Consider the following 14,676-nt stretch of genomic DNA (forward strand, 5'->3'; position numbering starts at 1 on the left):
GACTGCATTCGGGCAGCACATTCTTCCATTTTCCAGATCTTCCCTTGCCTGTTATTTATTTGCATTTAATGATATCTCTCACTCAGAATAAAACCATTTCTGGAATCCTAGGAAAACCTAGTGGAAGTTTAGTACTCATTTCTGTGTGAATTGCTTTCGGGGGCAGGGGGGAAATCAACCTGGTTAGACTCAAAAATCATGGGATGAAATTCAGGGCTGCATTGTGGTGTACAGTTCTCTCCCGCCATTTTCGTGGGTAAATCATGTGGGAACAGAAGGATGCAGTTGCCACCCCATGCCCCCTAGTTTGAATGTAATTTAGTATGACATGGTTTGTTTGTTTTTTAAAGAGTTCCATGATGCAGGAAGTATTGCAGTGTAAGAAGAATGCTAGAAACTGGGGCACAAATATTAGCATTTTATATAGATACAGAAAGCTTTTCTTCTTAATGTTTAAACAACAACACATACGCAAAAACAAAAACTCCTACTGCTTTAATAACTATGATGCTGCACAGAATATAGCCATATTATATAACCAATCAAAGAAAAGGAAGAATCCAATGCAATAAAAGAAAAACAGAACAGTATCAGAAATCAAACCAGTCAAAAGATTTAATATGCTGTAGGATAGTGTCACTTATCCATGTTGTTCATATTCATAACAAAACAGTGACATTCTGCTGTTTGTAAGCTTTACATTTAAAGCAATCTGCCACACCATTTGACACTACGTCATAAGAGTTGCCCCCTTCCAATCCCTTCCAGAATGTGGCAGTCACCAACCTTGGCCACCACCTGTAAATATTCAATTAATGATTTAAAGAGAACATTCAAGTTTTCACCATGAAGTAAATTCAACCTGGCTAGCTCACTTGTCTTTTGTAGGTGTTGGCCAGTAATTTCACAGATCTCCGTAAAGACAGGATCAAAAATGGAGAGAGATTATCGTATTTCCAGCACTTGTCATAGTCAATCTCTCAGCCTAAGCTACCTCATAGGATAACAGGGGAGGATAACAGGGGAGCTTTGAATTCCTTGCTGACAAACTGGACAAAATTATAGTTACATACATATATATATATATATATATATATATATATATATATATATATTGCGATGCTGCAGTCATTTTGTAACATAGCATGTGCTTCCTCGAAAAATATATATATATATATATATATATATATATATATATATATATATATATTTGCTTTCGTAGATTTTCACGGGTACAGGAATGCAGGTTTTGGTGTCCTCGGGTGTCTTCCCGTGTAAAAGTTGGGGTGTCTAGGCGACGTTTCGACGAGGTCTCACTCGTCATCTTCAGGCTGGTGCTTTCGGCTTCTTGTTACTGGAACAGAGCAGGATCTCAGTGTTTGAGTTCCTATAAATACTGTAGAGGGGGTGTGGTGTATAGCCTCCAATGTTCTGGGCAGAGAGGAAGTTCCCAGGCTAGTGTGCCTTTTCTTCTTTTGTTCCTTAATTACTTGAGAGATATCTTGAGTGATTTCTTGAGTGATATCCTGAGTACCACTTAGGTGGGTCATTAGGTGTGGATTAGTTGCTAAAGTCTTTGTGTCTTGACCTCTTGAACTTTGTGAAGAGTTTTCATGAGAAGATGGCTGTACTGTACTTAGTTGTGCTCTGGCTTGGCTTCGTGTATAGGGGCGAGCTGTGGTTTTGTGGCTTGTGTCAGCCAGATCTGTGTAGGGATTGCAGGGGGGTGCAGCATCCGGAGGTGCCACCATGGATTGGCTACTGGATGGTGTCTGTAATTCATCTGTGGAGAGGGTCTGGGTTTGGGTCTGGTGTGGTTGATTGGTGTTGGCGTTCTGTGTGCCTCTGGATCTGGTGTCAGTTTTTGTGGGGAGGGCTAATTTCCAGATGTCTGGCAAGCGGGATGTGTCGTCACGCTTGTTCATGTTGTGAGGGTGTTTCTCTATCTCGATGGCTTCCATGATTATTCTCTTGTGGTGATGTTCCGTGTTAAAGAGCAATTTGGAATCTGCAAAATTAATTTCGTGTCCTGTTTCTTTCATGTGTTGGAAAAGAGAGGAAGTTTTTTCTTCTTTTTTGACGGCATTCTTGTGTTCTGCGATACGTGCATTTATTCGTCTGTTTGTTTGTCCAATGTACGTGGCTGGGCAGACTTTGCAGGGTATTTCATAGATCCCTTGGTTTTCCAACTGTTTTCCACACCAGACCCAAACCCAGACCCTCTCCACAGATGAATTACAGACACCATCCAGTAGCCAATCCATGGTGGCACCTCCGGATGCTGCACCCCCCTGCAATCCCTACACAGATCTGGCTGACACAAGCCACAAAACCACAGCTCGCCCCTATACACGAAGCCAAGCCAGAGCACAACTAAGTACAGTACAGCCATCTTCTCATGAAAACTCTTCACAAAGTTCAAGAGGTCAAGACACAAAGACTTTAGCAACTAATCCACACCTAATGACCCACCTAAGTGGTACTCAGGATATCACTCAAGAAATCACTCAAGATATCTCTCAAGTAATTAAGGAACAAAAGAAGAAAAGGCACACTAGCCTGGGAACTTCCTCTCTGCCCAGAACATTGGAGGCTATACACCACACCCCCTCTACAGTATTTATAGGAACTCAAACACTGAGATCCTGCTCTGTTCCAGTAACAAGAAGCCGAAAGCACCAGCCTGAAGATGACGAGTGAGACCTCGTCGAAACGTCGCCTAGACACCCCAACTTTTACACGGGAAGACACCCGAGGACACCAAAACCTGCATATATATATATATATATATATATATATATATATATTTCGAGGAAGCACATGCTATGTTACAAAATGACTGCAGCATCGCAGCAAATCCTACCCTGACATACTGGTGATACATGTGACATTTCAATCACGTGGCACATTCTAGGGGATATAGCCATGAGTATAAAAATCATAAGGAAATTACAAAGTGAAGTGGTGAAATTGTCCGCCTCAATCTGCTCTCCATTTTCCAATTACCTTTAATTATCTTAATGTACATTTTCAGACTCAAAATTAGCGGCAGCCACATGATGTAACCCTCTTAATGTCCTAAGGGTCCACTTTAGGCTCTTTCAATTCCATTTCTGTCCTTCACAGTATGATCTCCCCTCTCAGACCTTGTTCTTTCTGAGGCTGTGAAACCATGACTGAGCTGTGCCACTTCAGGCTACAGGAAGTCTCTGCCATCACAGAATAGGCCTCTGTTCCAAAACAATTAACAGCACATGGGAAATTAGATGCCCCATGGAGATGGGATTTGACTTAAGTCTTCTCCCTGTCATGCCAGGGCTGCAGATATTTATTTAGATATTTAAAGGCTGTGTTTTCATAATATTACAGCAAGGCCGTGTATAACATTCAAAATTGCAGTAAGATCAATAAGAACATCAATAAATACTGGTCAGGAAAAAGGAAATTGTGCCTCAAAAGCCTGTCTGAATAACACCAAGGAGTTACTGGCAAGGAGTTCCTCAGGGCAGGGCCCACCACAGAGGCAGGGCTCAGTCCCCAGCAAAGGCCATCCAAAACTCAGAGATGTGGGGAAACACCAGAATTGCCCCATCAGAGGAGATCTCAATGATCAAAGTAAAGCAGAAGGAATCAGTTTTTTAGTGCTCCAGAGATGTTTAAGGCTTTGTGCATTAACACAAGAACCTTGAATGTGGCCCAGTATCAAACTGGGAGGCAGGCAGGCATGAAGGAAGCAAGGAGTCAGCATGAATGGGCAGTGCTATTTTTCTAGGAAAAAGAGGTGTTGGAACTTGCCATGAACCCCTCCCTTGTTTGCTTATAATGGCAATGGTGCCCACCAGAGAGGTGCCGGAACTGAATTCCAGTTACTGGGTTGGTACCATGATGGCACGGGGGCAGGGTAGGGTGGTAACAAACTTGGGGCTGGCTTCATGCTGGTTCTGCTGGTTCACTCATTGCTGGTGCACCACTGCCTGTTCCTGCTTTCCACCATCTTGGTACCATCATAGTAAATGGCAGTAACTCTACTGTTGGAAGGACAATGGCATGGCACTGCCCAAACTCACCAGATGCTAGAGAGAGAGAGAGAGAGAGAGAGATTGTAATGAAACTTCAAAGGGATTACAAAAAGAATGAAATAATAAAATTACCAGTAAAACAGTTCAAAACAGCTATTTAAAACATTTAAAAATAAATAAATCTTCAATGTTAAAAAAAATTAGATTAGAATGCATGTCATCGTTGTACATACCTGGAATGGCTTGCTTAAACAAATATGTTTTTAGCAGGTACCAAAAAGAGTACAGTGAAACAGCTTGCGTCATAAAAGACTCGTAATGGTAGATAGATATAACCCCCACCTGCTTCTTAAGGTGGTGCTGCCCAGGTAGAACTATATGGCTTCAGTGACAACTGGGCCTTTGAGTACTTTGGAGTGTTTGGAAACCTCCTTCCAGCTTCATTTAAATAAAAACAGAAGCACATAAATAATTATTAATTGCCTGGGGGGGTGGAACCCTTGCTAAGCCTACATTTATGTAGGTTGAACAAATATCCCAACTGAGAGAAAGAGCGAGCAAGGCATCTGAAATCCTTTAAATTAATAATCAAAAGTTCACATCACGTCTCAGACAAATCAAACTTAGCCAGGAAGACGAGAAGCAGAAATTATTAACTCTGTAGTCAAGCTGATGGAGGTTCAGTGAGATCATTTTGTTCAAAGATTAAAGGTGATGAGTGCTAAAGTAATTGAGGAGGATGACTATGACAATATTAGACTAGAACCATTAAAGTCAGTAATGATCAAAAGTTAATTATCAAAGCAGAGAGAACTACTCAATGCAGACAATTTGTGTCAATAGCTAGCTATCCCAAGAAAGAGAACTGGGTGAGAGAAGGGACTAATTTGGAGACAGTATTTTCTTATAATGACATTACAGCAAAGATGCATATTTCAAAAGATGTTGGCTACAAAAAGAGAGATTAAGAAAATAATGCATTTTTCCCCTGATCAGAGAATAATAATTATCTCTAATTGACAAACCTGCTGCATACAACATGTTTTCATACAATGTATTTTTGCATTCAAATGCAACGTGTACTCAAATGAAGCATCAATGAATGGTGCTTTGATTTCAGTATTCCTCATAGTTGCCAGATTTTCTATGTGTTTCTTTATTAGAGGGGAGTCCCAGCACTGCCTAAGTACTTTCAGAAACCTCCCAAAAAATGTAATTTTAAAGTGGACAGTGTAGTTTTGGAGCTTGGAATAGGTTTAACAATGTCTTGATATGTTGTCACCAAACTTGGCACATGGGTTCCCGTAGTGTTGGTGAGGGTTAACATTTATGTTTTCATGCTGGACTCCATTTTAAATCAAGCTGGTAGACTAAACTGTTACTTTGGCATGACTTCTCCCAGTTTTTGGCATGAAGGGTCTAAACTCACAAATTACACTATCCATTTAAAATTCACAAAATTTGAGAGTTTCTTTATTTATTTTTAAAGCATGGCCAGCACCAGACACTCCTCTACTATATATTTTAGGAAATTGCTTGTCTATGTCTTCTCTATGCATTTAGACACCTCTTGAAATAAAATCACCAAACAAGTTTTCTTGTTATTTTGTTATTTGGATTTCTGGGCAGTGCTGGGCACTTCCCACTAGCTGTTACTATTTTAAACTTGTCACACAAAAAATGGCATCTTTGCAATGCTCAGAAAATAAAAATGCAGCAAAACAATAGTGACAACTTTATTCCAAAATGTAATATCAGCATTTCCAGAAAGCTTTCAATAAGCCCCAAATCAGCAACAAAGAGCCAGTGTGGTGTAGTGGTTAAGACCGGTGGACTCGTAATCTGGGGAACCGGGTTCGCTTCCCCGCTCCTCCACATGCAGCTGCTGGGTGACCTTGGGCCAGTCACACTTCTCTGAAGTCTCTTAGCCCCACTCACCTCACAGAGTGTGTGTTGTGGGGGAGGAAGGGAAAGGAGAATGTTAGCCGCTTTGAGACTCCTTAAAGGGAGTGAAAGGCGGGATATCAAATCCAAACTCTTCTTCTTCTTCTTGTTGTGCAACCTTAACGACTTTAAAAATCTATTATGGTATAATAAGCATTTGTGTGCTAGAGTCCACTTCATGATATCCATCTCTGCATTTTTAATAGCAGTGTTTTAATAAACAATCCTGTAACATTTCATATCAATGAACATGACATCAGCATTTCAATAAACCATAAAACGCCAGACTCTATAAAGGAGCAGCAGAAATAATGAAATCTATCCTAGTAACAATAAGAAACTGCTTAGCAAAACTGAAGAGAATAGACAGAAAAAGGGAAAGGGAAATCTTTTGGACCCTAACTCCACAACCCTTATTAAAGCAATATATTTATTAAGCTAACCAATAGATTAAACCAGAGTTGGGCAGAGTTGTAGCTCAGTGGCAAAATATCTGCTTTTCACAATTCCCAGCATCTCCAGGGCTGGGAAGGATACGTTATACGTTAAATGCTGGAGAGTTTCTGCCAGTAAGTGTAGGCAGCATGAGCCAAATGGACCCTAACAGTGTGACTCAGTAGGAGGCAACTTCCTATGTTTCTATCACAAAATATGGGGTACACTTTTGAGTTCCACAGAACTTTAATCAGGCTGGGTGATAATCCAAACTGGGGTGTATGTGTATGTGTATGTGTATGTGTATGTGTATGTGTATGTGTATGTGTATGTGTATGCATGGCCTTAAACATCAGCACATTTTCCCCCCTTCCCATCTCAAAATGGCTCCCATTTGCCTACTAGCCTTGTCTTAGCTTCCCTATGGTAGTGCTCACTTCCTTCATTCCGCCTATCTGTGGCCACATTGCCTACACCTGCTGCCTCTTTTATATCATCCCTTTGGATTTTGTTCAAGTTTGTTTGGGATAAGCAATCATGTCAGAGCCAGCCCTACCATTAGGCACAGATGGCCACCTCAAGTAGTAGAGGCTGTGCAGGCAGGAAGCAACAATAGTAGCCCCTCTTCATGTGCCTAAGGCTACCAGTCTGCTGGAGAACAGAGCTGTGCCACCTGGCCTGCCTTCATATGCAGCGGAGGATACCATCCCCTTGCCAATGTTGATTCGGCCAACTTTTTCACATACGGTAGGGAACGTCCTTCACTTCAGACTGCAAAATGTCTTGGGCCGACCCTATATGCAGACATTTTGGCAGAGGGAAAGGGACTTGTCAACTGGCTGCTGGCATTGGGATCAGAGGTGCTTACCCTTGGTGGACACACCTTGAGGCCACAAGATTCCACAAACTCAAATGATTGCTTTCTCATTCTTGAACCTTTTCTGGCTCCTCAGAAAAGTCCACAACACTATTTTTAGTGTCAGCTTTGCTGTGTTCATCAAAATAAACTGCATGGTGCACACTTGTCTTACCAGTTTGTAAGTCCAAAATGCTTTATCCCTTGCCTCCAGAGGTGTACCCCACAAGGATACCTGCTTGTGCCCTGGAGTCAAGCTTGTCTCTATGTTCTTTGGGGACGTGGTAGTAACATAGACTTCCAAACACACATATGTGTCACAGGTTGGGAACTCTCCCATGCCAAAGTTTGAAAGGTGTGCATTTAGCTCCCTTGGTTCTGGAGATACACTGCTGTGTTTGCTGAATCTGACCACAGCTTCTGTGGCAGGGATGCATCCTTTAACATGCATCTTGCCATCTCCATGATGGATCTAAACTTTCTCTCAGCTATGGAGTTCTGTTGTGGTGTGTAGGGAATGGACTTGTTGCATGGGGTAGTTATAAACAGAACTGTGTAGCATTATCTTCCACAGAAGCAGAGTATGTTGCAGCTACAGAAGCATGCAGAGAGGTTGCCTGGCTGGATCAACTCATTAAGGACTTTGGGTTGGTGAGCAAGGTACCTGTTAAGCTGCTAGAGGACAGTCAGAGTTGCATGAAGCTATCTCTGAGTGAGAAGTTCCACACAAGAATGAAATACATTGGCGTAAAGTACCACTACATTCGCGAAATGATTCAGAGTGGACTTGTGGAACTCTCTTATTGCAACACCAAAAAGATGACTGCTGACAAAGCCCCTGCCAAGAAAGAGTTTCCAGAATCTAAGTGTTAAGCTGGGACTCTGGGTAGTTGATTAAAGTTGTTTACTTTTGTAAATGTTGTATTGCCTGAGAAGGGGTATGTGGGATGTAAAAACGGATTGCAGTCAAATACAGTGGTACCTCAGGTTACATACGCTTCAGGTTACAGACTCCGCTAACCCAGAAATAGTACCTCGGGTTAAGAACTTTGCTTCAGGATGAGAACAGAAATCACGCGGCGGCAGCGGGAGGCCCCATTAGCTAAAGTGGTGCTTCAGGTTAAAACAGTTTCAGGTTAAGAACGGACCTCCAGAACGAATTAAATACATAACCAGAGGTACCACTTTACAACATTCCTACAATGCACATGCTGGGGAATGCTAGTTCCTCCTGAGCTGGGACAGACTTCCTTTGCATGTGATTTAACGTGGGTGTGGCCTGTTCTGCTCTTCTTGTTCTCCCTTTTTGTGTTCCTAAGAGTTAGGAGAAGTGACTGCTGAGTCACAGTCACTTGAGACTATTTCCCTTATGGGATACTTCACATAGTTATATGTTGTTCTGTAAATTAAGTCTGCCTTCAGGGATCTTATTGTGAACTGGATGGTTGTAAGTAAACTAGTTTTATGTTAACTTTAATCAGATGGTTGTGTCTATTCTTTCAGGAGGGATATAAAAAGGGATCTTAACAGGAATCCTAAATAGTGATGCATAGATGAGCCTGCAGCCAGCAAACCACTGTGTAATTTAAAAGGGGGATTGTTTAACAACTCTGCTAAGTTATAGAACTTGCTGATGAAAGTTAGGAAGGATATAATAAAATAATATATCCTCTCCTGCATCCCTAAACATCCCCACACACATCACTACAGTCAACTTCCTGATAGCTTTTTCCCATCTCCACTGAGAAAGCAGTTGACGAGAAGAGGGACATTGAGAAGCCCACAGACATATGGCACATTATATAGGCGGAAAATTCAGAAGCAGCAGATTATGCCATCAAAATATGTATATATATATCTCTCTCACACACACATATGAACGACATTACCACTAAAATCTCCAACAGCTTAAACAGCTTGATAGACTTTAGCCATTCTGCCATCCATGCCCCCAGCTGTGTTGCTTAGCAACATTTTAATTCAAGAAGAATGGATGGAGATGAAATCCCTGCGGAGAGGGAAACAGAAATAAGAGGGCCGTTGACAGATGATCTGAGTTGTTTCTTCTAATATACTGTGAAGATCACCAGCTCTTTTCATGAATGATAAATGGACTGTATACAGATCAATGGATTCAGCAATAAACTGGAACCAGCCTCTGAATCTGAGGCGGTGCAGGCCAAGAGGCCTGGATAGTTACTCATTTAGAAGATTTGGAGTGTGTTTTCTTAAAGGTTTCACAGGAGGAAATTGATCTGAACATTTGGTCATCCCATCTTGCCTTTTTCTGTTGATGGCTAATATAAAATAGCTTTGGAGAAAGAATCTATTCTGCCATGATAGATATAATTCTTCTGATCTCATTGTTTAAGACTGACAGTAGCTAAGAGGAAGTTAATTTCTCAGTTGCTGCAATAATTCTAAACAAATTTACTTCCTGGTTTGTTAGATCTGTGCCAATTTGTGATGACCATAAAATCTAAATTTTAAAAAGCATAAAAAACTTGAAGAGTGCAATTCTATGCATTTCTATTTGAAAGTGACTCCCACTGGCTTTCAGTTAGTTCCCCCCCCCACACACACACATATAGTGTTGTTGGCTAATAACACTGGTCAACAACAAATTTGTTGTCTGCGTTTTTTCAGCTGATTTAGGATGAATCTGATGCGCTGAATCCAAAAATCACATTGGTTTTGCTCAATCAGGTCAAGTTTTTGAGCTATGGCCACATGTCTTTTTTATGTTTTTGTTCACATGTACGCTTGTGTGGAGCATTTTAGAAGAAGTTGGGGGGGGGAGTAAAATGCCTTGTCAAATAATTGTTTTGATTGGAAATGATTATTTTAATGACAAGAAGTATTCAGGTCCGATAGTTCTGGGTGATTATGTCAAAAAGGGATCAGTTTGAAGTCATAAAAGCTTGAAATCTTCCATAAATCGGTCCCACAAAGCATAAAGTTGGGGGATCAAAACTAAGTTAATGGGGCAGCCGCCCCACGAAGTTTCCTGATCTTCAATCAGCACATCGTCCTGTAGCTCATTGTGATGAAATTCCAGTGCCTATCTTCGGAGAACTTCCTGACATTAGTGATGAAGATGCCTCCAGTGTTGAAGGACATGAAGAAGAAGAAGTGGTTCTTGAAGATGATGCTCCACATCCATTTTCCCAAAAGGAGTTGAATGATCTAGTTCGCGACCTCAGCTTGTCAAAGGACTTTGCTGAACTGTTGGCATCCAGATTGAAGGGAAAAAACCTCCTCTCTGACAGTGCTCGCATCAGCTTCTTGCGCAACAGGCATCAAGAGTACTTCCATTTTTTCTCGGAAGAGAAGGACTTGGTGTACTGTGCAGATATTGCGCAGCTTCTGCTGAAGCTTGGAATGCCACAGTACGAACCCAAAGATTGGAGACTGTTCATTGACAGCAGCAAGCAATCACTGAAATGTGTTCTGCTACACAACGGCAACCAGTTTGCCACTATACCCCTGGCTCACTCGAGTACACTGGAGGAGAACTATGAAGCGGTGAAGTATGTGCTGGAGAAAATTGGTTATGATCAGCATAAGTGGTTTATTTGTGTTGACCTGAAGATGGTGAACTTTTTGTTGGGACAATAGTCTGGCTTCACCAAATACCCATGTTTTCTGTGCATGTGGAATAGTAGGGACCATGCTCAGCATTACACGAAGAAGGACTGGTCTGTGCGGGAGGAATTGGTGCCTTGCAAAGAAAGGAACGTCATCAACGACCCTCTGGTGGACAGAGACAGAATACTCTTCCCACCGCTGCACATCAAGCTCAGCTTAATCAAGCAGTTCACCAAGGCTCTGGACAAGGATGGTGACTGCTTCATTTACTTGTGCCAGGCTTTTCCAGGATTGACCATGGAGAAGTTGAAAGGTGGCATCTTTGACGGCCCTCAGATCCGTCAGCTCATCAGAGATCCAGAGTTCGGAAACTCAATGAACAAAGTGGAACTGGAAGCATGGAAGGCATTTGTTCTGGTAGTGAAGAACTTTCTTGGCAACAATAAGGCCAGAAACTACGCAGAACTTGTCAACAACATGCTGACTGCTTTCAGAAACCTGGGCTGCAACATGAGCGTCAAGATGCACTACCTATTTTCACATATGGACCGGTTTCCTGAGAACCTGGGTTCAATGAGTGATGAGCAGGGGGAGAGATTCCATCAGTACATGAAAGAGATGGAGACCAGGTATCAGGGTCGCTGGGACGCAGTCATGATGGCTGACTACTGTTGGACTCTGAAGAGAGACCTCCGTGCTCCTGAGCATTCCAGGAGTTCCAAGAAACAGAAGTTCAAGCCCCGAAGTTTGAAAAATGGTGAAGCAACATGCAATTTACGTGTTGCATAAATCAATGCCCTTTATCAATGCCCACCATTCAGTTTACAGAAAACCTGACCTGATGGAGAGAAACGGATGCCATTTCCTGATTCAGCAGTGCAAAAATACCCTAAATCAGTTGTAGAAATCTAGACAACATTCAAAAAGTAAAAAAAAATGTTGCCCAGTGTAATATGTAACTTCAGACTATTAAACTGTGTGTCTGTTTATCTGAATTTCTAGAGTATTAATGACTGGAATTCAAAAACATTTAATCAGGAGGGAGAGGGTGATTAAGTCATTCTGTTCACAGTCAAACTCATACAAGCACAAGTCCACAATCCCATTCTCTCATGCAGGCATGAAATCCATCACAGCAATGTCTTGCGTACCCACACATTCACAAGCCATTAGCCAAAGGTAAATGGAGATGTGGACACCATTTTGACCCAGATTAAAAAAGTTTTATTCATTTTATGCCCTTGCCCATTATGTTTAGATTCTTCATATGAAATTAAGAACATAAGAATAGCCAATGACCCGTCCACTACCTTGCTTTCACAGGGGCCACCCAAATGCCCAGAGGAAACTCTCACAGGACCTTAACACAAGAGCATTTCCCCCTCCTGTGGTTTCCAGCAACTAGCATTCAGAAGCATTACTGCCTCCACAGCTGCAGGCAGAGCATACCTATTATGGCTAGTACCCACTGATAGTCTTATCCTCCATTAACTTGTTCAATCATCTTTTAAAGCCATCCAGGTTGGTGGCCTCCAGTGGGAATGAGCTCCCCTAGGCTGACTATTTGTTGTGCAAATTTTAGCCATGTAAAGGAACTCAAGGAGAAGCTGTGGATTTGGGGTGATTTAAAAACAAGCAAACCCCTAATTGCCATGGTATCAATCAAGCCCCTTGAAGCATAGCTGTCAACTTTTCCCTTTTCTTGCGAGGAATCCTATTTGGAGTAAGGGAATTTCCCTTTAAAAAAGGGAAATGTTGATAGCTATGCCTTGAAGTGTCTTGGTTTTGACTTTTCCCCTCACTCTACAGAATTTAACACCCCTTTGTCCAAGTCCTTTGCATTCAAGTCTGCCCCTACTCAGCAGGACAGCAAAGTCACATTCCTGGGGGTTTTGAGCCCACCTCACCTCATTATATTTGACATAATGCCTAAACATATTCTCAGGCCTAGGCACAAAGGAATCTACATGTCTGCACATGGTTTAGCCATTTCAACAAATGTGTTAAGGTGCTGGCAGCTGCTGCACATGCATGCAACCTTCTGAACCGTATGTCAGTTTGACCCATTTTCAGATAACAGAGCTCCAGAAGTTCAGCACTATGTGCACTTTGCCCCAGCTTCTGGTTAAAATATGTGCATTGCTTGACTGGCAGACACAGATTAGCCAGGATCTTGAGAGAGACTCAATTCACAAGTAATCCAAGCTTGTGTAGGAGATGCTTCTGGTGAGCACCGCACTCTATGGTCCTGCATTCATTACCATGGTCACAGGAGCAAAGGTGATTACAGACGTCTCTGTTACCCAGCTAGCGCCATTCCTCCCAGTGGGGTGCAAATAGCATTGGAAAGGGCTCCACAATCCACTCTGTCCTTGTGGCCACATTAAGGTTACACCACAGAAGCTGCTCCTCAGTGGTGACTGCACATGTATTGGAGGCCACTGTGAGATCCCCAGCATTCATGCCATCGCTTTACCATCTGCCTCTCTCAGGTTCTGTGGTGTTGCAATTTTTCTACCAGTCTGCAGCACCACTAACCCATTAAAAGCGATAAACAGTTGTTTCTCTTGCTGTGCTTCCTGCTTAATTATGGAGGCTTCCAGTACAATATTGTGCATATTCATTTGCAGTTCTCAGAAATATGCTGGAGTGTGTGTGTGTGTGTGTGTGTGTGTGTGTGTCTTAAGAAAATATTTTGGGTTTACCTCTGTCTTTCTAAAAGGCTGCTCTTGCTAAGATTAACTAACTGCTCTTTCACTTTCCTATTTTTATAGACTGCAGAGAAGACAAAGCCTCGAAACATTCCTGTAAAGTAAGTTATTTTTAATATCCCTTTGAGAGAAAAAAATCAGGTTTAATGAACTTCAAGCAAAAAAAAAAAAAAAAGGAAACCCCACACCTGGGCAATAAAAACATAGTGACTCAGGTTACTCTGTAGTCATAGCCTTTTCTCTTTTTTTTAAGTCCCTGATCAACAAGGACAGGTTTTACATTTTCCATGGCTCACTAATGGCTACAGGCTCCAAGTTGTCCCTGGTTTACATAAATTAATATGTGTCATCTATGAATAGCTGCTAAATGATATTATAATCACATTCAGTGCAGAGATCTCCTAGCCTTGAGGGGGAGTGTGCCCACGCTAAAAAGATTATGATTTTTAATTGCAATCTCTGGGAAGGTCTGACAGAGGGGAAATAACACAGAGTATGTAGGACACATGGGAATAACATTTTGCACCTATGTGCCTGGGCCCTTTCTAGCCTGTTGCTTATACATATGGAAAACGCTCCCATGTGCATGAAAAGAGCTCTGCAAGATGAGATAAGCAGTCTGCCAGACATTGGCTTCAAAGGCATCTCAGATTGTATTTACTCCATTGCTTTGGAGGCCCCATAGTTTAATGTTGCTGATAATGATGTAGAGCCCACAAAGTCTGTGGTGCCTCTCAGGGTAAGTTTATGCAAGCCCGACAGCAAGATCCTTTTCCCAGAGGATTTGCAGGAGCCAAACTACACCTTACTTTAGTTCATAGCAGTGTTTCTGCTATGGTTTTTAAATAGCACCTGCAGAGAGGTCTGACAAGGGCCATGGTGTGCAGGGAAAGGCAATGAGCAATTTCTCCACATATCACTGTCCTGATAAAAAATTACCACTACCACCCCACACCTTCAACATACTGTCAGCCACAGAAGGGAAGGTGCTTTGAGCATCATCTACTCCCAAACTGTACCTAGAAGTGTCTTAAGGAGTGGGTGGTGCACAATAGTCATGGTTTCTGTGGGGTTTGGATCATGCGAATGCACCCAGCACAAGTGTGAGACTTAAGGTGGTGGG

At 42.1% G+C, this 14,676-nt stretch overlaps 1 protein-coding gene across 7 annotated transcripts in view; it reads left to right on the forward strand.

The window, feature by feature from the left end:
- Nucleotides 1-14,676, forward strand: part of AFF2 (ALF transcription elongation factor 2) — a 392,916-nt gene that overhangs the window by 297,198 nt on the left and 81,042 nt on the right. For all 7 annotated transcript variants that reach the window (XM_081847863.1, XM_081847862.1, XM_081847864.1 and 4 more), the window contains one exon: nucleotides 13,617-13,654. In XM_081847863.1, coding sequence (XP_081703989.1) covers nucleotides 13,617-13,654 — 38 coding nt within the window. The remainder of the gene's footprint in view (nucleotides 1-13,616; nucleotides 13,655-14,676) is intronic.

Source organism: Podarcis erhardii (assembly GCF_964252035.2).
Source record: "Podarcis erhardii genome assembly, chromosome: Z".
Classification (NCBI taxonomy): domain Eukaryota; kingdom Metazoa; phylum Chordata; class Lepidosauria; order Squamata; family Lacertidae; genus Podarcis; species Podarcis erhardii.